At 38.1% G+C, this 24,022-nt stretch overlaps 1 protein-coding gene across 3 annotated transcripts in view; it reads left to right on the top strand.

Annotated features, from left to right (window-relative positions):
• Pkhd1 (PKHD1 ciliary IPT domain containing fibrocystin/polyductin) overlaps positions 1–24,022 on the top strand; it is a 544,477-nt gene that overhangs the window by 380,850 nt on the left and 139,605 nt on the right. For all 3 annotated transcript variants that reach the window (XM_029477026.2, XM_021159032.3, XM_085835877.1), the window contains exons 55-60: positions 2,094–2,181; positions 10,100–10,254; positions 12,485–12,637; positions 20,092–20,967; positions 21,960–22,128; positions 23,290–23,447. In XM_029477026.2, coding sequence (XP_029332886.1) covers positions 2,094–2,181; positions 10,100–10,254; positions 12,485–12,637; positions 20,092–20,967; positions 21,960–22,128; positions 23,290–23,447 — 1,599 coding nt within the window. The remainder of the gene's footprint in view (positions 1–2,093; positions 2,182–10,099; positions 10,255–12,484; positions 12,638–20,091; positions 20,968–21,959; positions 22,129–23,289; positions 23,448–24,022) is intronic.

Raw genomic sequence — 24,022 nt, 5'->3', positions numbered from 1 at the left:
CATCTATCTATCTACTTATCATGTATGCATACATATGAGAATTATGAACATTATGGGATATATATTCAGATGGTGTGGGGCTTGTTTCTTAGTTCTAAAATACCTAGTAATTGCTTTATAATATGTTGAAATGCTTAGTAACTTTAAAGTTTTTTTCTATGAATTTTGTTTATTATCACTATCATGATATGGGTAGATGAATTTTAATTTTTCACAGTAGACAAAGAAGAAGGACTATACCAGGACACTTGATTTGATCCCTTTGTTCAATGTGTGCAGTAGTCACAGTGTTTGAAATTTTCAGATGGGAGTCGGTCCACACTACCGGGTGTGGGTGTGCTGATCCTGGCCCCAGCCACATGCTTCAGTGAATGTCTTTACAATTCTTACTGATAGGAGTTAAAATAAAGAATTCACCATTCACAGCATACTTAACTTCTATGACATAGTAAGCAAATGGCAGATTGTATTCATTGTACGTAGTTTATTACCTTCTTGAAACAACTAAGGAACAGAATCATTTTATAGTTAACCTTTGAGAATGGAAATAACCAAGAAATTTGCTTTTCTAGCTAATTGAATTTTCTGGATAATTTAGATTTTAAAGATATGATTTTTTTTTTGTAACAAGCATTGTTGTTGGAAATTTCTTTAAGTCGTCCCAGAATCCTTTCTGCCTAGGTTCTTAGCCCATGATGAATAAAAGATGATTTTAGTTTTGTTGTTTGCTATTTTGTGACACACGTGTTTATGAAAGTATATTATGAGGATCTGATTCTAGCGCATGTTCTAAAATCAAAGTTCATTTACATCTACTAATCCTTATCTTATTTTATCTTCTAGCAAATCTGTCTGAATTAGAGTTTAGAAGAAATTGCATACATTGGCACAAACAATTAAGGTTTCATCAGTTATGATGTTATTGTTTTGTGCCACACGATGCAAATCCAAGGCACATTGTTGATACCTCAATGACATTGTTATACTTTTCCCCTTCATTTATTTTTTATAAAATATTATGAATAGTTTGCTAAATTAGAGGCTTGCAACAAAATGTTTCTCTATGTGTATGGCTATTCACATAATCCATTTGAGTGCAGGGTAAAATTAAAACTTGTAGTCAGGTGTGGATGTTTATAGACACATATTATTCATCTACATATTACCTAAGTGAAATAAATCTTTATGGAAATTCATGATTACTGTTTTTCTCTTGCTGGAATGCATGGTCACATTTTTGGAAAATTATAGAGTATGAGAAATTATACTTAATATGATTGAAAATGGCCATGAAATATTTTTGAGGAAATTCCAAAAAACCCTGAGGGATATCTGCAGTCTGACAGTCCCTGGTAAGACTAAAATTTGTGAGTCCAAAATAAAACAGAGAATCTGTTCATGTTTCTCTTGATTATCTATAAATAAGATATTAAATCTTAGCCCTGAGAGCAAAGCTAATAGCATTGATATCCCATCCTCAGAAAATAGAACAACTCTTTCCACTTGAAAAATCCAGTACAAATCATAAAATATCAAAACTGATAGACTTCCAGGAGATCACAAAAGTTCTGAAGTCACCTTAATGGCAGAAGGCTATGCTCCTTGAAAAGGTGCTGGTTAGCCATTAAATGGTGGTGTGTTTCTAAGTTTTTATATTGCCGTTATCTGATATAGCTTTAATTTCTCTGTAGGTCTTTGAGTTATAGTTTTTCTGTTATAATAGAAATATTCTTTTTTTCAAAGATAAGACAGATACCTTAGATACGGACAGACACCTTAGATATGTTGTATGGTTTGTGTAAAAAGCTTTGAGGGGCTGGTGAGATGGCTGGGGCTGGTGAGATGGCTCAGTGGGTAAGAGCACCCGACTGCTCTCCTGAAGGTCCAGAGTTCAATTCCCAGCAACCACATGGTGGCTCACAACCATCTGTAACGAGATCTGGCGCCCTCTTCTGGAGTGTCTGAAGACAGCTACAGTGTACTTACATATAATAAATAAATCTTTAAAAAAAAAAAAGACAGTAAAAAAAAAAGCTTTGAAACTTGCGATGGAAGTGTTTTCCGAGTGATTTGTTGATTCTTTAATTTTTCAGGAGTTTATGGGAAACTCCGCCTTCACAGTGCTTATTCTAAGAAATCCTGGGTACAGCTTGGAGCTGACATTGCACCAGGAAATGAGAGGTAAGAGTCAGGGACCTTTATTTGTTGTTGTTTCATTTGGCTCTCTGTGGTGTTGGATTGTGAAATGAAATGCTAAATATTATTCAACTAAACATCACTGAAAGTTAAGTTCAAAAGCAGGAGCAACTAGGGGAAAAATGTAACACATAATAAAATGGTGAAATGTATGAAATCTAGGGAAAGGAAACTATGTACCAAGAGTAGTTTTAGGTAATGCATACTTTTTAAAAACAAGCTGTAGAACTATGGGTTATGGGAGTTAGGACAAGGCGTAAGAGTTGAAAATGTAACACTGAGCCTTGATAAGGCACCGTGTAGAGATACTGGCAGAAATAAGTGTGAGATGGAGCATATGAGGTTGAAGAACATATCCACCATTGCCTTGAACTAGACAGATCATATGGAGAACAAACTGGCAGTGACCTACTAGGATTTGGAAGACAAGATCAATACATGAAAACAACAGAAGATGTGATCCTAGAATCAAAGATCAGAAAATGGAAATCTCTCACAGGTAACTGTCCTTACTAATAAGAAGCAGGGCATCTCCAACAGAAAGAATAAGAAAAACTCTAACTTTAGCTATGTTCTTCCTGGTGGGATTTCTTTAGCAGTTCTCTTTTTAATATTTAAGGATCTTCTACAATTTTCATATATATAATCATATATGCATTGTTATATATTTTTATATGTTTGTATGTGAATGTGTATTTATTTGTGTATGCAAGTCCAAATACCTATTTAGTTTGAGCATAGTGCCCAGAGGAGGTTGGTTGAGGTTTCTGTTATAGATAAATGAATATTAAGAAGATTGATTGTAGGAGCATGAGTAGGGGGTAAGGTAGGGAGCACTCTCCCTCAGGCAAAGGTGAGGTGGGATGGCATGAGGAACTCTTGAAGGAGGCTGGGAAAGGGTGCAACATTTTGAAGGTAAATAAATAAAACAATTAATAAAAAAGATTGATTGTAACATTATATGGTCCTGATGGTATAGAAAGAAAATTGATTTAATAAAGAGAAACAAGAGCCCAGAAGCTTGTTATAATCTAAATTTCAAAGAACATGGAGTTCTGATGACCAAGGGAAGAAGGATGCTCCAACTCCAGAAAAAAAGAAATGGCATATACATATACGTATACATACATCCATGCTATATAATATATTTCACATATATATCAGTATATGATTCATTCTATATGATTATTTATAGTAAATATTCCCATTTAAATCTCTCAGAAATATATGAGTTGGGTTATTATCAACATTATTTAACTGGAGTCACAAAAGTTAGAGAAGTATTACAAAGCTAGAAGTTCTTACGGCTGAATAATATTTCCCAGTGTGTTTAATTCCACTGGTTATGTTCTAAAAATTAGAACTATTAAAAGCCAGCATCTCCTAGAATCACTCTCACAGAGGAATATTTTACTGAAAGTATTTTAAAAGTGTAAGTATCATAGCATACTGGTTTTCTGTGTTGCTTAGCTGTTTTCTCCAAATTGAAACATTCCCTCCTGGAGAGAGGAAGAAGGTTCCTAAGACTCAGGAAGTTTGCCAGGCAGGGAATCTCACACCTGTATTTGTAGTAAGCCACCAGTAAGGCAGGATCATCATGAGTTCAAGGCCAGCTGCAGAATGTGAAGCTGACCTAGATCATGATCTAGGAAGCTCATGAGTCTCAGGGTACTCCTGAGACTTGCAAAATGAATTCATGGGGCTATTGTAGGGTTGCTTTCGAGGAAGTAGAAGGGAAGAGGTCCTTAGCCGAAACTTCCTGGTTTCCCCAAGAAACTCTAGTAACTGGGTGTGTGCTTTTATTAGTTGTCAGCCCATTTTGGGAAGGCTTGTCAGTGATGCAGCCCATGTTCAGTAACCCTGGTTGCTGTCCTACTTGTGCTTCTCTAAGTGACCATAAAAACTTCATTATGTGGCTAGGTATGGGCTGACTCTTAGATTGTCTATCACTGGTACTCTGGTTGGGGTGCATAGACACTTACTTGTTCATGTATTTCTAGGAAAACATATAATATTTTCAAACTTATCAAGAGAACATGACACATAAAATTTGTACATGGTTGATTTATTTCATAAGTGCAATCAATGAGGAAACTTCCAGGAAATCCCTTCTCATTTCAGTTCTTGCTCACACAGCCAATGGAGGCCCAGTGAGATGCTTTGAAGAGACCCTGCTTTCTCTTTGCTGTATGCCATTTGTAAACTTGCCTTCTTATGTCTCCTTACTGTACCTGGTTGAAACTTTCAGTGAGAAAGATGAACCAAACGGGCATTTTGCAATTAGAATAAGTCAAAGCAGACTATATAAAGCCAAAGAGTTCTTACACAATTCTGCTCATTATATGCCTACATTGCCCATGTAGACTCAGGCCACAACATGCATGTGTTCTCTGAAATTAAGTGGTTACTCTTCTAGCTAATCTTAAGGTATTTGTATTCATTCTATCTATTCTAGACTTTTAAGCAGGAAAGCACTTGATCTGGTCTGTGCTTTGATCTGATGGGAAATGACTGCTGTTGCTGAGTTTGAGGCCAAAGAAGATGGCAAAGATCCTTAAGAGATAATAACATCTTTTCAGTTTTTAAGGAGACACCTGATAGTGTCTTAGGTTAGGTGGTGTGTGTGTGTGTGTGTGTGTGTGTGTGTGTGAGAGAGAGAGAGAGAGAGAGAGAGAGAGAGAGAGAGAGAGAGAGAGAGAGAGAGAGACCTGTTGATGAGAGGGGAATAAGACCGGGAACATCTTAGTTGTCCCTAAGCAACTCTGTGGAAAAGGGACCAGAAAGCAGAGAGAATATTATTGAGAATGTTTTGCAAATTTCTATTTGTTTTTTCCTGGTTAATCATCTCTCTCTCTCTCTCTCTCTCTCTCTCTCTCTAATAAACTACATAAGGCTTTGTTCAGTCTCTTTGTCTCACTATCATAATATTCAAATGCTTGTTTTTAGCTGACAAGTAAAACCATTGACTGTTTAATGTGTTTGGAATCATGTTTTGAAGCCTGTATGTCATGCAATGACTAAACAGAGTAAATTAGCATATGCAGTATCTCACATGCCTCTGTTGTTGCTGCTGCTGCTGGTGAGAAACAAGTGAAGTCTGTGTTCTCAGCAGTTCTTGAATAAGATGTTTGCCCAAATTAGCATGACCTAACATGTGTTCCCTGAACTTTTTACTCCTCTTTGCCATCCACACTTAGGTTTCACACATAAATGAGATCAGATGGCGTGTTTCTGGCTGTTTCGCTCTTTCACCCAGTGTAAAGTTAATCTACGCTGTTTAGACGGCAGTGCTTTGGGAGCTTGACCCTGTTCTACTGTGCATATGTACCTAGTTTCTTTTCCTTTTAAAAAATAATTATTCTATTTATTTACATCCCATATGCTGAACCCCTCTAGGTCCCCCCTCACAAAGTTCTTCCCCACCTTCCCATGCCCTTTCACCTCTGAGAGGGTGCCCCACCCTGTATCCTACTCACCATGGGGCATCAAGTCTACAGGCTTAGATGTATCCTTTCCTACCGAGGCCAGACAAGGCAGCCTTGTGCTACACATATTAGTGGACAGGTGCCTATAGTAGACAGGGGATTTAAGGACACAGATGTGCAAGTATGCTTTAAATCACTGATTTCACTTTCTATAGGAAGTTTGGGCAGAATTTCTATACTTCTTGTTAATTTTTAAGATTCTTTCATCCCTCTTGAGATATATATATATATATATATATATATATCATTATATATTTTATGTGTGTATGTGAAGTACATATATATGGGATACATATGTAATATATATATATATATATATATATATATATTCAGGTTCACATATCTATTTAATTGGAGCACAGTGCCCTATTTAATTGGAGCACAGTGCCCAGAGGAGGGTGGTAGACGTCTTACTTTGTCACTCTCCATCTATTACTTTAAGTCAGTGTCTCTTTATGAACCTGTAGCTCTAAAAGCCATGAAGTTCCAGATGTACTGCTGTCTCAACCTCCCTTGGAATTGGCGATAACAGGCATGTGCAAGGCACCTGACTTTTTATCTTTTTTAACTTTTTCCAATTTTTTTATTAGGTATTTTCTTCATTTTCATTTCAAATGCTATCCTGAAAGTCCCCTATACCCTCCCCACACCCGGCTCCCCTGAAGAACCATAGCTCTAATCCTGCTATTCTATTTTCTATACCAGTTCTACCAGTTTGAATTTCCACCAGCAGTGCATAATGACTTCTTCTTCTTCCTCCTCTTTGCATGAACTATTATTATCTTGCATCTTTTTTTTTTTTAAATAAGAGCTGCTTTAGCAGGCTTGGATTATTTTGAGTAGATTATGATTGCAGTCTGTCATCTACAAAGAAATCACATAAAAAAGAGCAAATAGCTATCACTTAACCTTATCCCCAGGACCTAGACCTTTACTTTGAACAGCACCATTGCTAGTATCTGTTCTGTTGGTCCCTGTGCTTTTGAGATATTTTACACTTGGAATATTTCTTTTTCTCTCTTCCTAGCATTATACACAAGGCCTTTTCTGGCAATTTTAGTCCTTTCAAACACAGACAAAAAGGGTTTCAGATGTGTGTCATTACACACTGCTCTACTTATCTTTTTTTTTTTTTGTTTTTTTTGTTTTTTTTTGGTTTTTTTCGAGACAGGGTTTCTCTGTGTAGCCCTGGCTGTCCTGGAACTCACTCTGTAGACCAGGCTGGCCTCGAACTCAGAAATTCGCCTGCCTCTGCCTGCTGGGATTAAAGGCGTGCGCCACCACGCCCGGCTCTCTACTTATCTTTTAATTTAGCACTCAACTCATTCATCAGCAAACTCATAACAGTATCTTATAGTGTGAAATTCTAATCTTACGCTATATAATATATGTGGAAATTAATTTAAGACATTAAATGTTGTATAAATGGTAATGTTACTGTAATACTTTTGGTTTGGCCTTTGCTAGTGGTCACATCTAGTATAGCCACAAAATGTTGACATGGTTCTTAATGTATGGCATTTAAGCTATTTAAACTGGGTGTGCTCTATCTATGTAAGAGAGAGGAAATATTGTTATTAGTTTGATATAATCTATAGTATTTAATAAAAGCACAGCAAAGGCATCTAATTCATATCTGCTTCTTGAATTTATATGTCTTTTGTAGAAGTTAGAACATGTTAACCCAACTGTATATTTTCTAATATATCAGAATTTAAATTTCAAGTTAAATTTCAGTTAATTTACATATTATTCAAGATTTATTATTAACCACAACTGTGTTTCTGTATCAGAGTATAGAGTTAGTGGCTCTTTTCCCACTTTCTAACAATTATTGATCTTATGTGCAACCTTTTAAAAGCATAGCAAAGCACTATGTCCTAAACTCATATAGATAACTCTTCCATGGAGATCAAGGACTTGACTTTCAGAGGAAAGGGGAAAAAGTACTCTGTAAGGAGACAGGCTTGAGATAAGCTTATGATTTACTAAATGTATGACTTTGGTAAATTACCCTCTTGACTCATAGTTTCTCCTCCTGTAATTATGAGAGTAATAGTGCCTAGCTAATATAATAATTATACAAATTAAATGAATTAATGAATGTGAATTTTTTAAGCTCAATTTCTGGCATAAAGTCAACCCTGAGATAGGGAAACTGATAGGCAATCAAGCTCCTATTAGAGAGGTAAAATGAATATTTCTTGATGCATTTTTGGACTGGTGCCAATCCAGACCCTCTCTTCTGTCCCCACATTTTTATGCTTCTCTATTTTGACCTCATTATTTTTGTTTTTTAATACTGAAGAATAGGTTCTCTCACTGCTATAGGCTGTACATAATCTCAGAACTATTGCACTTTATCCAGGTTCACAATTCAGAGAGGGTATTATTCAATCCTTGTGTTCATTCCGTCTGGGGAGAGATTTATACAAACATACTTAGCCTGTGCTGAGGTTCTCAGGAGAACTATTAAAGGGGCACAGTGTAGGGAAGAACAGAGTTTCAGAAGGGGAACTCTTTCCCAGGATGAGGGAGAAACGAGGCATGATAGGCAAAACAATCTACTATGGTTGCTCACAGCATTTATACCTCATTATGGAATGCAGTTTCTTCAGGACCCAGCAGCCTATATGACTGAAAATTCTCATTGCATTCCAATGGCATTGAAGAACAGTGTTAATACAGGAATTAGGAATGGAATAGTTGGTGTTTGTAGAGTTCAGAATCTGAGGTTACCCCTGATTCTTGAGGCAACTTGTATATTTTGAGACTGGTCAAACACAACTATTTTCATTATAATTCTACATTAGTGTCTAGCTTTATTCATTGAAATTATAGTTATATACATAAAAATGTTTTATGTATAGTTGAAAACTGTTAAGTAAAATTTATAAAACACTTGTCTCTATCACCTGATTGGTATTCTTTGGACAGGCAAGTATTATATTTTCTCTAAGCAAGGTCAAATATTAATGCAGAAATAAAAGAATGGTGTGATATTTTATCAGCTTTAAAAAACATTATTTTTCAGGAGCCTTCTACTATTATAATTTAAATTTCATCCTTTTTTATTTGAAACTAGTTGATTGTTATATTTTTCTCAGGAAATAGGAAAGCTTACCCTCTTTTCTATAACATGTGTTTCATTAGTGTCACATAGAAGACTAAAATATAGTTAATACTTCTCATCCTTAAGTCATTAAATTATGATTTTTTTGAGATGGTTGTAAGTTAGTGATAGTGGTGACAAACGGGAGCTGGAATAGAGAAACTACCAACTGAACCACAAGCCCAGCCCTTCATTTCCCTTTAAAAATAACATTTGTTCTATTCTGCTAATGAATCTTCTATAATATCATTGCAAATAAAGACATAGCTAAGACTCCATGAGGATCTATAATACTTGTCATTTATTAGTGGCCCTGTCAATGCATGCTGCATACCTGATGTCTTTTCCAGCCCCTGTTGCTCAGAGGAACATTTACAGGTAGTAGAGAATGTGTTGTCAGTAAGTTTGGGGAGTTGACTAAAGTGACATAGTTAAATTGGTGTTAGGTAAAAGGCCACTGAGTAAACATGCAGTGTAGAAATAAGCAAGGATTGTGAATGGAGAAAAAATAGTCATATTCACTAAGAAAAAGTTACAGAGCAATGACAGATTGAAGAGAAAATTAATTTACTGAGTCGAAGGAAATGTTCAGAGCTCCCATTGATTCATTGGGAGACAGAAAGCACCGTACTTGGAACAGTACACAACACTCATCTCCACACAATGCAGTTTGGGCATCAGGGGGCCATATAAACATTCTTCATTGAGGATACAAGGGGAAAAATAAGTTGCTTTTTGAGGTAGCACAGATGGAACTAGAATTCTAAAGACTCACAATTGCATCTGCCTGACCAAGATATTAGCCTTTGCATATATTTTGTTCAAAAATGGTGAATGCATCATCAGAAAACATGAAAATAAAGATCCCTTTGGAAATATCTTTATTATTCAAGTTGTTTCTCAGCGAAGAAAGGAGACAGCTCTTAGCAAAAGCACATGAAAATATGATTATTAAACTCTGCCAAATTACTGGGTTTACAAGCATCTACCTGCCTCTGCCTCCCTGGGGCTGGGATTAAGGGTGTGTACCATCACACTTAGCATATTGTTTACTTTCAAAATAAAAATGTGGTTTCTAGCGATCAAATTAAGGTTTTCATGCTTGCAAAGCAAAAACTTTGTGAACTCCATGTTTCTTCAGTATGCAGGGGTCAGTGTACAACAAAACCTTTTTTTCTCGTGTTTGTTGTGTTCTGTTTTACTTTCCATGGTGAAGGATGCTGATGTGAGCTGTACTTTCTCTTGGGTTCTTATTGATCTCTGTTGTTTTATGAGTACATCTGACATCTGCTTTCTGGATTTACAGGATTATAGTACGCAGTGCCGTGGATTGGCAGCCCCATGACACAATTGTCCTCAGCTCTTCTTCTTATGAGGCCCATGAGGCAGAGGTCCTCACTGTGAAGGAAGTCAAGGGCCATCACATCAGGATCTATGAACGTCTAAAGCACAGGCACATCGGTATGGCTTTGATTTAGTTCATGCTTCATGGATGCACCATAAGCAGCCTGCTTGATGGCCTACCCAGGCACATTGCGCTTGATTGACATTAGGAGCGGAGGAGGCTGCCTGATTGCTGTCCCACACTTGTCTTAGAAACCCTTCTCTAATTTTCTTCTTGTCACCTCCACTCTGCTCACTTCCTTTCCCCTGCTTTCCTCCCTCTCTTCCTCCTTCTCTACCTTCCTTCTTCCCTCCCTTCCTTCCTCCGTTTTCCTCCCTTACTCTCTTCCTTCCACCCTCCTTCCCTCCCTCCCTATTTCCCTCCTTCCTTCCCTCTCTTTCTCTGCCCCTCTTCTCCCTCTGTCCCTCCCTTACCCTCTTCCTCCCTCCCTCTCTTCATTCCTTTGCCTCTTTTCTCCTTCCTTCCCTCTATCCCTTCCTCCCTCTCATCCCTCCTTTTTCTTTTTTCCTTCCTTCTTCTTTTTCTTTCTCTCTTTCTTTCTTCTTTCCTTTCTCTTTTTCTTCCTCCTGCCTTTCATTGCTTGCTTGAGACAGAGTCTGACTAAGCACTCTAAGCTTGCAAATTAATTCTCCTACCTTAGCTCTCCAACACTGAGATTATAGGCATAGATGACCCATGCCTTTATGCCTGGCTTACTTTTAATTTGTATTTTATTTATTTGTTGGGACAGGATCTCATTCTATAGTTCCAACTGTCATAGAACTTGCTATGTGAATCAGGCTGGCCTCAAGCTGCCTCTTCCATTATGGGGCTGGGATTAAAGGTGTATGTTATCACACTTAGCATATTGTTAACTGTCAAAATAATATTTAGATATTTTATAAGATAGCTTATCACTCATGTTGGCTCTTCTAAGAAAACAGTTTAAAAAATCTTTAAAAACCAGTAGATTATTTGTGGTTAAGAACAAAACTCTTGGACAGTAAGCATCTAGTTTATTTCATGGCACATTGAATACTACAGTACCTTGGAATACAATGGATAGTGTAAATAATAACTCCACTTTGTGTAGAAATATATTCTTCTTCACGCAAAATATAGTTTACATATTTGTTGTCTACTAAGATGACCAAGAAAATCACAAAAGAAACAAAAACTCAGATAAGTTTTTGTAAAGGCAGATAGTGATGGGGATAGAAAAATGGCTCAGAGGTTAAGAGCACTGGCTGCTCTTCCAGAAGTCCTAAGTTCATTTCCTAGCAACCACATGGCAGCTTAAAACCATCTGTAATAGGGTATGATAACTTCTTTCTGGCCTGCAGCTATGCCTGCAGATAGAACACTCATATATATATTAAAGAAAGCCAGGTAGTTCATGTAAGAAACAAGTTTAACTCAGGAGATATAACTAATGAAATATGTAAAATAAATGGGCCAGAGAATCATTTTTCTTTATCTGATATCTGAGAGGGGGTATATATGTTCACCAAGACTGTCTATTGTTATTTCTAAGTTACAGCTTCAGGGCTAATGCCTTATCTTCTCCTCTCTATTATTGTTGAGATGAAGTTTTTCTGTTAAATTTCTAGGATCCATTCATTCTCCTGCCTCAGCCTCTAATTAGAAGACTGTAGGCTTTGATCACCATGTTACGCTTTTTCAGTTTAAAAACCGTAGCATAGAAGAGAGAAATCTTTAGTAACCCTGTCCGGTTAAAGTCATTCTGAAATATCAGTGGAAACAGGAATACAAGGCTCCTCCTTCCCCCTGGTCCAGGTAGACGGGAGAAATCTCATCAAGAAAGGGGGTTCCTGAGCTCAGCATCACCGTTTTCTACTACATTCACTGTCTAACATTCCTGCTTATGCTCTATCATTGCCTATTCTGACCTGGGGATTCTTTCCTCGCATGGTGGAGGTAGGTGAACAATATACAGCCAACTGTCACAGCCTGACACTGATGCCTGGAAGGAAAGAGGTTGAGACTGGTAACTGGAAAAATCTCTGAACCAGTGGCCTGTCCTGGTACCCAGAGTTTATTGAAAAGAAATGAATCATCACTCACACATTCTCTTTGATCCCAAAGAGGGGCAAGTGAACAGTTTTTCACTTCTTGGCTGACATCTGTGGAGTGTGCCTGGAGGAAAAGCTGGCTTTCATGTTGGGAGGACTTGAAAGGATAGGAAAGGGAAGGGAAAATGTCACTTGTGAGGTACACTGGGTCCCCAGCTGGCAATTTCCAAGGCAAAAAGTTAAAGGTTGTTTCCCCTGACTCCTGTTTCTCTAGGAAGTACCCACATCATGGAGGATGGTCAACAGATTCATTTAGCTGCTGAGGTTGGGCTGTTGACCAGAAACATTAGAATTCAGCCTGACTCATCCTGTAGAGGGAGACTCCTTGTGGGGTCCTCCAGGAAGTCTAGCGGAGAAGACTTTTCTGGTAAGTGAAAAATGAAACCTACAGTTACTTACCATTCAGCTACTAAGTGATTCTGGACCGCTCATCTAGGACACTCAGAAATTTCAGTTGTGACAGTTTTCACTTATAATGCAAAATGATCAAATTAGGTGGCCCATTTGTGCTCCAGGAAGCTATAAATTTTCAGCTCTCATCTTTGCTAAATTATCATGTAAAGTTAAATAATATACTAGATGTCAATGCATATGCACATTTTACCTCAAAGAAAACACCTTCAGCGGATACAAATTCTCCTTTGCTTTGAAATGACAGATAATTTAATAGGCATTTAAATTTTATCACCTTCATGATTTTCTCCTACTTTTTACCCAGTAGTATGCAGTATCTAATTGTAGACATGAGTTCATGTTACAAATTAGTGCCTGAAATTTAAATACAAATTATTTCCATATTTTTGAGTGCTATAAATATCAATTCAATCTTTTAAAAAGATCAATGCAATCTTTTTCTTTGAAACTTATGCTTCAGCTCTTTTGGAATCTTGTGAAATTGTCTGATGACCTTATTTATTAAACTTATGTTCTGAAGATAGTCTTAAAAAAGCTCTTCACGATCAAATAGTTTAGGAAATATTTTAAGGATAGCTCCATCTTTGAAAGTTGCTGTATAGTCATCCTTAAGGAACTGAATTTATTTATACAATTATCTTCCTTGGTTCTTAGAAATTGCCCTTAATATTTTTGAAACACACATCAACTTCTGATTAATTCTCTTTTCTTTTATCAAAAATTCCATGTTTTCTTCTACAATTTCTGGAAGGATTTTTTACAATAAATATTGGTCATTTGGACATTTGGATAAATATAGTTGAGCAAGTGTCTCTATGATATAGTAGGTCATTGGGTATATGCCCAGAAGTGGTATAGCTGGGTATAGGGGTACAACTATTCCCAATTTTCTGAGAAGTTACCAAATTGATTTCCAAAGTGGTTGTACAAGTTTGCATTTCCACCAGCAATGGAGGAGTGTTCCCCTTGCTGCACATCCTTGCCAGCATGTGCTGTCACTTGAATTTTTTTTTTTTTTGTCTCAGCCATCCTGACCAGTATTCCAGCATGCATTTCCCTGATGACTAAGGGCACTGAACATTTCTCTAAGTGTTTCTCAGCTATAAAAGAGTCCTCTGTTGAGAATTCTCTGTTTAGCTCTCTACCCTATTTTTACATTGGATTATTTGGTTTGTTGATGTGTAATTTCTCAAGTTCTTTATGTATTTTGGATATTAGCCCTCTGTTGAATGTGGGGTTGGTGAAGATCTTTTCCCATTCTGTATGCCACTGTTTTGTCCTATTGATGGTCCTTAGCATTGCACAAGCTTTACAGGTTCATGAAGTCACATTTATTAATTATTGATCTTAGTGTCTGAGCAATTGGTGTTCTATTCAGGAATATGTCTCCTGTACCAATCTGTTTAAGGCAGTTTCCAACTTTATCTTCTATAAAATCTACATGAAGACCAAGCTGCATAACTGTTACATATGTGTAGAGGATCTAGGTCTGTCTCAAGCATTCTGACAAGACTACCACACTCATAACCTCACAATAGCTGTGGTTACCTGTATAAAACCTACACATGGTCAAGCCAGTCAACAGTCCAGTGTGAGCCTCTTCTCCCTAGCTGAGCAGCCATTGACAAATGATAGCTTCTTGTTGAATGGTGTGTCTGGCAGGTTGACTGCATTCCAGTGTACACTCCCATACCTGGACTATGTGAGTAACCCTTATTAGACTGATTGACTTAAACATACATTCTTCATACTTATGAAATTCTCAAGGAATTAATAAAATAATACCTATCTTTTTCTTAAAGAAAAGAAAGTCACTCTGCTCTTGAATATAATAAAGACTCAGAGAAGATCTGGCCATGTTGCCCTAGCCACTACCTACTGGGACAAGCATGGGGTGTTAATGTGATCAGCATGGGGGGTTTTCTTTGTTTGCTTGGCCTCATTTGTTCACTATTTTGGACTCTTCAGATATGAAATCAGAAGTTCAAAAAAACCCTCTTTTTATAAGCGCTATCATTATATGAATTTGCCAGAGGTGTAATTGCTCCCACCCCTGGAAGGACAATTGTTGATATCTGGTGACATTTTTACTTCTTATACGTTGAGAAAGTTTCTGGTATTCAATGCATAGTTGCCAAATGTATAATACAACAATATCCAAGAAAGGAATGTCTGGCTTAAAATACCATGATGATGAGGTCAACGTTGTTCTAGATGACAGGGTCAAAATCTGGACTCTGGTCTTGTAGAATTGATTGTAGAGTTGGAACATTGAAACACAGCTAATGAAAAGTAGGTCAAGCAGAACAATGTTCAGGGACTAGGACAGAAGACCAAATCTTACAGTTGAGTACAAAGCCTGAACCAGCATCAAGCCTGGCCAATTCATAAGACTCTGTAGTTGCTAACCTATGTCTTTTAAAACAATTTCCCAGAAAAGGAAAGAAAAAACACATTAAATGCTCCTGTGGGCTGGATCTGTTCTGGTTTTCCACAGTGGACATTTTTTTTGTTTAATGACTCCTTCCTGTCCAGTGTACAACCCAGGTTCTCATGCTACATTAAGCACCCTTGCTCTTTAAAATAATCCATGCCACTATAGAAAAGAACATGGAAGCATTGTCATAACCAGTGGACCAGGGAGTTTGCTGGGAGCCCATGCCTCTGAACATGAGCTGAAGAAGAATGACAATATAAAACATTCCAAGGTAAACCAGGGGAGGACCACAAGGCCTCAACCCTACACAAACAACTATAGGCAATTATGAAATTCTGAAACCCAGAGAAAGAGTCCTTTCCAGGGAAGAGCACACCAATTAGTTGTCCAACACCAAATGCTCAGCCCTGAAAAGCTACTTATAAGAAATAATATCCAATCTAAACAGATTATATTTAAAGAAAAAGATGGTATAGGAATTTGAACAAGAGAAAGGAATGGTATCTGGGAGGGTCTAGAGGAAGGAAAGGGAAGGGGAAAATTAAGTAACATCTTAAAATATAAAGATAAAAGAAATATCATGGATGCTGCTGAATAGAGATGAAAACCAGGTAAGGACAGTTTCTCCTGGTAATTAGAGACTACAAGGTTTGGTTTGGTTTGGTTTCCTGACACTATCTAGCTAGAAAGTTCTATGATTATAATTTCAAAAGGAAAAAGGTCAAAAGTACTTAACTATCAAAATTGAATCTGAATTCTTCATTCAAATACTCAAGATACTTTAAGTATTTGCTTACTATTTATTGATTTTCATTTGTTGCTTCAATGTGTATGCAAATGTAATAAAACTGCGAACCACAACATCCACATATCTATGAGGTCTTGAAATATTATTCGAGAATATGTTAATGAGAGGCTAAAACCACCATCTATAATAGGAAGCAGACTGTTTATAGGTGAATTTACAGTTCCATTTGGAGATGTCGATATCAACGTTTTGTGTATAGGGCAGATGTAACAAACCTTTCAGCAGTGTGCTATTGGCAAAGAATATGAAGAGACAAATACCGTCTTAATGTTTGTGGCTAAATCCCTTCCTGGGGGAGATGTAAAGAACATCTACCTCTCTCCTCCTATGGTTCCTAAACCAACCAATATGTGACTACACCGAAGCTCACTCTAGTGAACTTGTGAGTTGGTTCGGTTTACTTATAGAAATTGGGTAAAGGATATGGGCAGGAATATAGGTGACCTTAAAGTATCCACACTAGAAGGTCATTCCCAGGAGGAATGATGGCTTTTCATGTCTGTGCAGATAGAATAACTTCTGTCATCTCCCCACCCCCAATATCTTCTATCGCTTTCCCAAAGCCATATGCAAGTAGGCAAAATCGCATACAACTTGTTTGGAGTGGTAACTATATGAAGCCCAACCAACTCCATTTTGAAGAAACTACATTTTGTGTAAGACCAGGGCCTAAACTTCAATTCCAAGAAGATCACAGAGTCCTCCTGAACAACCATCCTATGGCAGCCCCCCCCCCATTAGCAACAGCCAGTCAGGCTTCATAGCAGGGTAAATGTACATACAGATAACTTAAGGCACCCTACAGAGAATAAATAACTTAGCTATTCTGTTTGTCAGGTGGTTTTTGTCCCTGTTTCTGGTTCCTGAAGATTACACCAGAAATGCAGTTTTTAAAATATTAATTTGCCGACCTATATTGAAATCCTCCATGCTTGCTGTAACTATAGTAAATACCCTGCACTTCTAGACCCCCACTCTGACCCACTGTAATGAGGGCAGGAGAGACTTTGCTTGTGAGCTCATAAGGAGCTGAAGGGGTCTGCAACCCTATAGGTGGAACAACACTATGAACTAACCAGTACCCCCAGAGCTCATGTATCTAGCTGCATATGTAGCAGAATTTGGCCTAGTCGGCCATCACTGAGAAGAGAGGCCCCTTGGTATTGTAAACTTTATATGCCCCAGTACAGGGGAATGCCAGGGCCAGGAAGTGGGAGTGGGTGGGTAGGGGAGTGGGGGGGGTATGGGGGACTTTTGGGATAGCATTGGAAATGTAAATGAGGAAAATACCTAATTAAAATAAAATAAAATAAAAAATAAAAAAAAGAAAGACCCTTATTATGTTTACATCACAGTTGTCTCCTCAGCAGTCTTTGGTGGTACCTGTAACTTGGGCATAATAGCTAGATGTTCAGTTAAGGATCTATACTGCCCCACTCCCCAATTCCCTCTTTTTAAAGTAAACAGTCAGCAGACCTACCAGTGATATCTAGTCAAAGAGGCGAATGGGACCTGCAGAACTCCTGAGGAGGGCAGCAGTATTGCTCAGAGGTTAATCCTCTATCACATTATTTAGCACAGCCTATCGATGCCATCTAACAGAAGCTTATCAATCATTGCCAAGTGAGAGATTTATTATTGAGATTCTTTTATCTCATCCTGGAGAGGCATGTAGAATTTCACCTTCTCCCTCTCACAGGTTTAAACTTCTTCACAGCAACTAATTGCAGGGGTTTGTGTTTCCTATCTCTGAAGGGGCAGTGGAGAACTGGGGGATTAGGCTGGCCTATCTGTGATCTTTAAGTAAAAGTACTAAATGCAGTAACACTGAAATGCCACAGGGTCACAGGTGGGTGGAGCTTCTGTCTTTATCAAAGGATTTACTTTGGCCATTGCCTCAAAACACAAAACAAAACCTCATATATTCCAGCAACAACAATTAAGAGAAAAAAGAAGTGAGAGACCCTGTTGTCAAGCTGTAATCTCCCTAGCAAAGAATACATGAATGATGACTGGCAATCAGCTATTGCCTGGTTACCTGACTCTAGTGTGAAGGTCCTCCCTCTACAGTGTCGAATAGCTCAACCATGCTGTGTACTTGCAATGAAGTTCATTGTACATAGTTCTGGTTGAAATACTAATTTTGTCAACCATTTTATGTATCAGTTGCCTTGTCAGCAAAATGGATGTATTAATTTTGCTAACTCATAGTATCTTCGTGATAAGTAAGATTGTGTGTGTGTGTGTGTGTGTATGTGTGTGTGTGTGTGTGTGTCTGTTACAGCAGAGCTTAGCAAATGATCAGCGTTATATGGAAATTAGATATTTCAGGGTTTTTTTTTTTACTTTATTATTAATTCATAACCTATAAGCATACAGTGCACTATGTATTTTTACCAGATGTATATATACTGATTATTAATACTCAAATTTAAAACCAATGTATAGGCTGAATTCTGTGTTGCTGTTACTGTAATGCAGCACAGCTAAGCATGTAGTATCTATCCACTTATAACCCTAGCACTTGGGAGCAATAATCTGGGCCTGGTTGCTCAAGCCTATGATCTGAGCTACTCAGGAAGCTAAGGCAGGGGTTGTAGACCAGACTTGGCAATTTACAGAGACTCTACCTCAAAAATAATTAAATAAATAAAAAGGCTAGGCTAGAGGTATAGTTAGTGATTGAATACTGGCCTAGTAGTGAGTTTAGGGCTGAAGGGAAAGCAAAACGATCCATAACAAAAGGACAACATTCAAAAGAGCTGAATGCCTTCTGTGAGATTACATAGTTATTAATTTTTATCAATGATGTAGGAAACTCTCATTGTTAAAAAATCTTGTGGGAAATAGTGTCACTAAGATTAAAATCTAGAAAAGGTTTCATGGGGTTTTTTCTTTATGTTTATGCCCAAGAAATGATCCTAAGGTGTCATCCATGCTAGGCTAGTCCTGTGCCACTTAGCTCTGTCCCAAGTCTTCTCTTTCAGATTGTATTTAGATGCAGAGCCTTGGTGAGTTGCCCAGGCTAACCTTGACTTCACCTTGTAGCACAAGCAGGCTTTGAACATCCTACCCTTCTGCCTCAGCCTCTGGTGTTGCCTGGTTACAGCCTTGTGCCTTCAGATCCAGTTTCACAAACAATATTAAATGTGTATTCTCTCTCTCTCTCTCTCTTTCTCTCTCTCTCTCTCTCTCTCTCTCTCTCTCTCTCTCTCTCTCTCTCTCTCTCTCTCTCTCTCTCTCTCTCTCTCTTTCTTTCCCATGTCTTCATCAAGAAGCTCATATTTCTGGATGTTAATTGGGCTGTAATAAGCTGTGTACCTATACTCTTCTTGAAAATGCTAGAAGTATTTCTAGAGTTGCCTATTCAGTTTACCTCTTCCATAGGTAATTGAAGCTCACCTGAACAGGATCCTTTTTATTTGTTTGTTTGTTTGTTTGTTTTTCATGACAGGGTTTCTCTGTGTAGCCCTCACTGTCCTGGAACTCACTCTGTAGACCAGGCTGTCTTGAACTCAGAAATCCACCTGTCTCTGCCTTCCAAGTGCTGGGATTAAAGGTGTGCATCACCACTGCCTGGCTCTTGAACAGGATCCTTGAGGCAGAAAGGGAGACAAGTCTTTGAGGCAACTGGGCAACAATCTACACATTCTTCATGCTTAACCAGACCCTTTCATTCAGTCTCCTAAAAAATGAAAAAATTCTGTGAACCAGTTGCATACATGCCCAAGGACATTCCCTATCTTTTTTGGGGGGGTGGGGTTGAGACAGGGTTTCTCTGTATAGCCCTGGCCATCCTGGAACTCTGTAGACCAGGCTGGCCTCGAACTCTGAAGTCCTCCTGCCTCTCCCTCTCGAGTGCTGGAAATAAAGGCGTGCGCCACGATGCCTGACTTCCTGCCTTATTTCTTTTCTCACTTTTTATATCAGATATATGAGAGCCTAGATAGCACATTAGTGTTTGTAGATAAGAGTGTCATATTTCCAGCGATTCATTTTTTGTTAGTGAAATTTTACAGTGTGAAGTACAGATCTGGTGCTTGGGATAATGATTACATTCCATTCAAATATCTGCTTATTCTGATACCCCAAAGCAGAGGCCTTGGTATTTTGTGGGAAATATGAAAGAACCTGACCTGAATATATCCGTTTTCTTTTGCAGGTGTTCTTCAACTTCTCAATGTAGAAATTCAGAACATGGGGTTGCCATTGTATTCATCTATTGAATTTACTGGTGTATCAGCTGGATCCTGGGTAATATCTTCTACTGTACATCAAAGCTGCAGTGTGGGCATCCATGCATCTTCCAGCCATGGGGTGATTTTAACTGATAATGTAGTGTTTGGCACAAATGGCCATGGCATCGATGTGGAGGGTCAGAACTATTCTCTCACCAATAACCTTGTCATTCTGACAATGCAGTCAGCAAACTCATCTCCTTGGGTGGCAGGAATCAAAGTGAACTATGCAGAGGACATCATTCTCCATGGCAATGTGGTTGCAGGATCCGAGAGACTTGGCTTTCATGTCGGTGGTCATGGGTGCTCCTCTGAAGTGCTTTGGTCTGACAATGTGGTTCACTCAAGCCTCCATGGCCTTCACCTCTACAAGAAACATGAATCCAACAACTGTACTGGTATCTCTGGATTTATGGCTTTTAAGAACTTTGACTATGGTGCCATGGTTCAGACAGAGAATAGTGTGGACATACAGAATATCACTCTGGTAGACAATACTGTTGGTCTTTTGGCTCTCACATATGTATCTTCTACTCTTCTAAGCTCTGTCAGTACTGTACAGATTACACTTAGGAATTCAGTCATTGTGGCCACTAGCTCCTCTTTTGACTGCATCCACGACAGAAAGGCTCCTCAGTCAGCCAACTGGACATCAACAGATAGAGCACCTTCCAATCCCAGAGGAGGCCGAATCGGGATTCTGTGGCCTGTTTCTGCCTCAGAACCAAATGCATGGCCCCAGGAGCCATGGCACAAAGTAAGGAGCCGTCATTCAGTTCCAGGAATTATGAAGCTTCAAGGTAGGATTGTTGACTTTGCCCTAAATGTATGGATCCATCCACCCAGACACACAATATTCAGTAGTATTCTGAAACCATACAGCTAGAAGGTCCAGCCTGATTTACTGCTTGCTTGTCTAGCTGGGATCCTACTATTGACGAATTACAACTGTGAATTAAAGACAGCAAGTGATTTCTTATAGAAGTTACTGTTTCTGCTTGCTGGACTGTCTTCATTATAACTATTTAACTCCATAATTACTACTTAATAGCAATTCTTTTCCTGCTATCCAATACAGTAACTGAGATGCAGAAATTGTATCACAGCTGCAAGTGGCTTTATAGTTGGTGCTATAAAGATTGGTAGGTTTAAAGTCAGCATTTGACCATAAGGGGAAGTTTATCTTTTATCAGATAGTTTTGGCAATTTTGTACTTATTCCATTCGTATTTAGCCTATCTCACAGTTGGTTTGAGTGTTACATATGGACAGATTTTCATCAAAATTTTAATTATTTTTCTAAAGAGTCTAGTGTATTTGTAGTGTATATTTATGGGTTTTAAAATTATTTTACATGTGTGAGTATTTGTCAGTATATATGTATGTGAACCATATACATGAAGCACCCACAGAGGCTACAATAGGAAATGAGATCCCCAGAACTGGTGTTATAGTGTGTTTGTTATAAGCTTCCATTTAGCTGCTAGGACTTGAGTCTAAGTTCCCCAGAATAACAGTCAGTGTTCTAAATACTAAATGAGCTAGCTTTCCAGCTTGGAATTGCTGTCTTTTTATTTATTTATTTGTTTATTTATTTATTTATTATGAAATGTCCATTCTGTAGTTACAAATCACATTTTGTAAGTAAAATTCATGTAAATTTACCTGGGTTGTCCTGGATAGCTCAAATTAGTTCCTAGAATATGTATTATGAAAACAATATTTAATTCTATAATCTCTGTGGTAGATGGTTCACATGATATAATTTCATGATATATTGTTTAAAATTTCAGATGTCACCTTTTCTAGTTTTGTGAAGAGTTGCTATAGCAACGACCTGGATGTCTGCATCCTGCCTAATGAGTATAGCACTGGAGTTATGTACCCAATAACAACAGAGAGGACCAGAATGCTGGGGATAAAGGACAAAAACAAGTTCTACTTTCCTCTATTACAGTCCAGGTACCACTTTCAGTATTGATGATATAATATATTTCTGAAGCAGTTTTCAACTGCTTAAATCCCCAAACACATGAAAAATATAACACCATTACACAAATTGAAATAAACCCCTGTAGAAAAGGCTGGTGCCTTGATTTAGTGGTACCAACATTTTACTCCGATATTATTGCCCTTCCATATATGACTTTAAGAATTTGCACACAAACAAATAGATGCTAGTTAGTGGTTTCTCCCCTTTTGAATCTTTTTCTAAAAGAAGGGTTCAATGTGATTTGATGCCAGTTTTATTGTTATTTTCTATTGCTTTTTCTCCTTAGAAATAGATTCAAAATTGATGGAATCAGATAAACAAATCAACATTTGACTTGCCTTCTTTTCTCTGTCATGGAGCATAACATACAGAGTTTGAGATAGGGGTTCAGGAAACCTTTGAGCAGGATGAGGAGATAGGAGATTGTACCTATTGCTAGGAATTTCCAAGCTAAACAATAATGCACAGGTCAGGTGCAACTGCTGCTCTAGGTCTCATGATCTGAACATTTTATTCAAGTGTATAAATAAAAAGTAAATACCAAATCTCTTTGCCTTAAAAAACTTGGAGAGATGAAAAATGTGTCATTGCTTACTCACACTGCAAAAACTGCTTTAGGGAGGAAAGGAATAGTCTAAATAAAGCATCCTTTATGGAAAGTCTATGTGAGTGCCCTAATACAGCTTCCTCTTTAATACCCATCCCTGAGCCATTGGAGGTACTTCAATACACTTAGGTACACTTTGGGCTGTATTATTATTCATCCTTTTCCTGTCAAAATTTCCTTCTGCTTGTGTTTTACCTGTAGGCTGAAAGCAACATCTCTTGGTCCATTTGTGCTAGTAACAAAACTCCACAAACCAGATGGTTTATAATTACCGAAGATTTATTTTTTATAGTTTTGGAGTCTGGGGAGTAAAAAAGAAAAAAAGTCAAAGCAGGTCAGGTCATGCCTGGTGTCTGATGAGGGATCCTGTGCAGCTTTTCCCTATGAGGTGAAGAGTATTAGTCTCACGTGACAGAAGGTTCAGGAAGACAAGAGTAACCCTGACAAGACCAGCACTGCCCATGTGCTTTCTTTTTGTTGCCTGTCATGAGATGATGGTGTTACCTTTTCCCTTTCTCCACAGCAAAGACTTAGTGGGAACCATTTGTCCCACATTGGTCTGTGAATATCCAAGAAAATACCTCTTCACAGATCTTGATGGGAGAACCCTGGGTCTACCCCCACCAGTTTCTGTGTTTCCAAGGACAGAGGAAGAGTGGACTGGATCATTCCTCAATACAGGTGGGTTATGTCTGACCACGATGTGTGTGGGAAAGGCAGCCAGCATGTGAAAGGGCTGGTGGCCCTGTTGTTCCATGAGAACAAAATATATTGGATGGAGCCTGTGCTGATGTGCTACTGGATCACATGTATAGAAGGGATATTGGGTCACTGAGATTCTGTGATGTCACTACGGTGACCTCCGTAGGTGCCTATGTAGATGTCTATGTCATATGGACACATTAACACTGAGTGCTGAGAATTATCCTCATACACTCCTTAGTCTTGTGTAATGTTCATGTCATCTTGAAATAACCCATGAAACTATGAGTTGATCTTTCTTTTTCTTTTAGGACTTGAAAGCTCACTTTGGAGAGGGTAGTACAGGCAGAACTGTGAGATTCATCTTCCTGGTCTCAAAATGTCTCTTAAACTTGTGCTCTACTCAGAACTTCTGTCTCCTTTTGTTGTTGTTGTTGCTCATAAAACCATAGCACCATTTTGGTCTTCATCATTCTTTGTAGATTATCTCTGATCTTCTGTGCCTTTAATTTTTTTTTACCAATTAAATTTGTTCTTTTATAATTCTTTACATT

This window comes from Mus caroli, unplaced genomic scaffold (assembly GCF_978045245.1).
Source record: "Mus caroli unplaced genomic scaffold, Mus_caroli_1 scaffold_1, whole genome shotgun sequence".
NCBI lineage: Eukaryota > Metazoa > Chordata > Mammalia > Rodentia > Muridae > Mus > Mus caroli.
The sequence above is the reverse complement of the archived record's forward strand: the minus strand, read 5'-3'. Positions and strand labels throughout refer to the sequence as shown.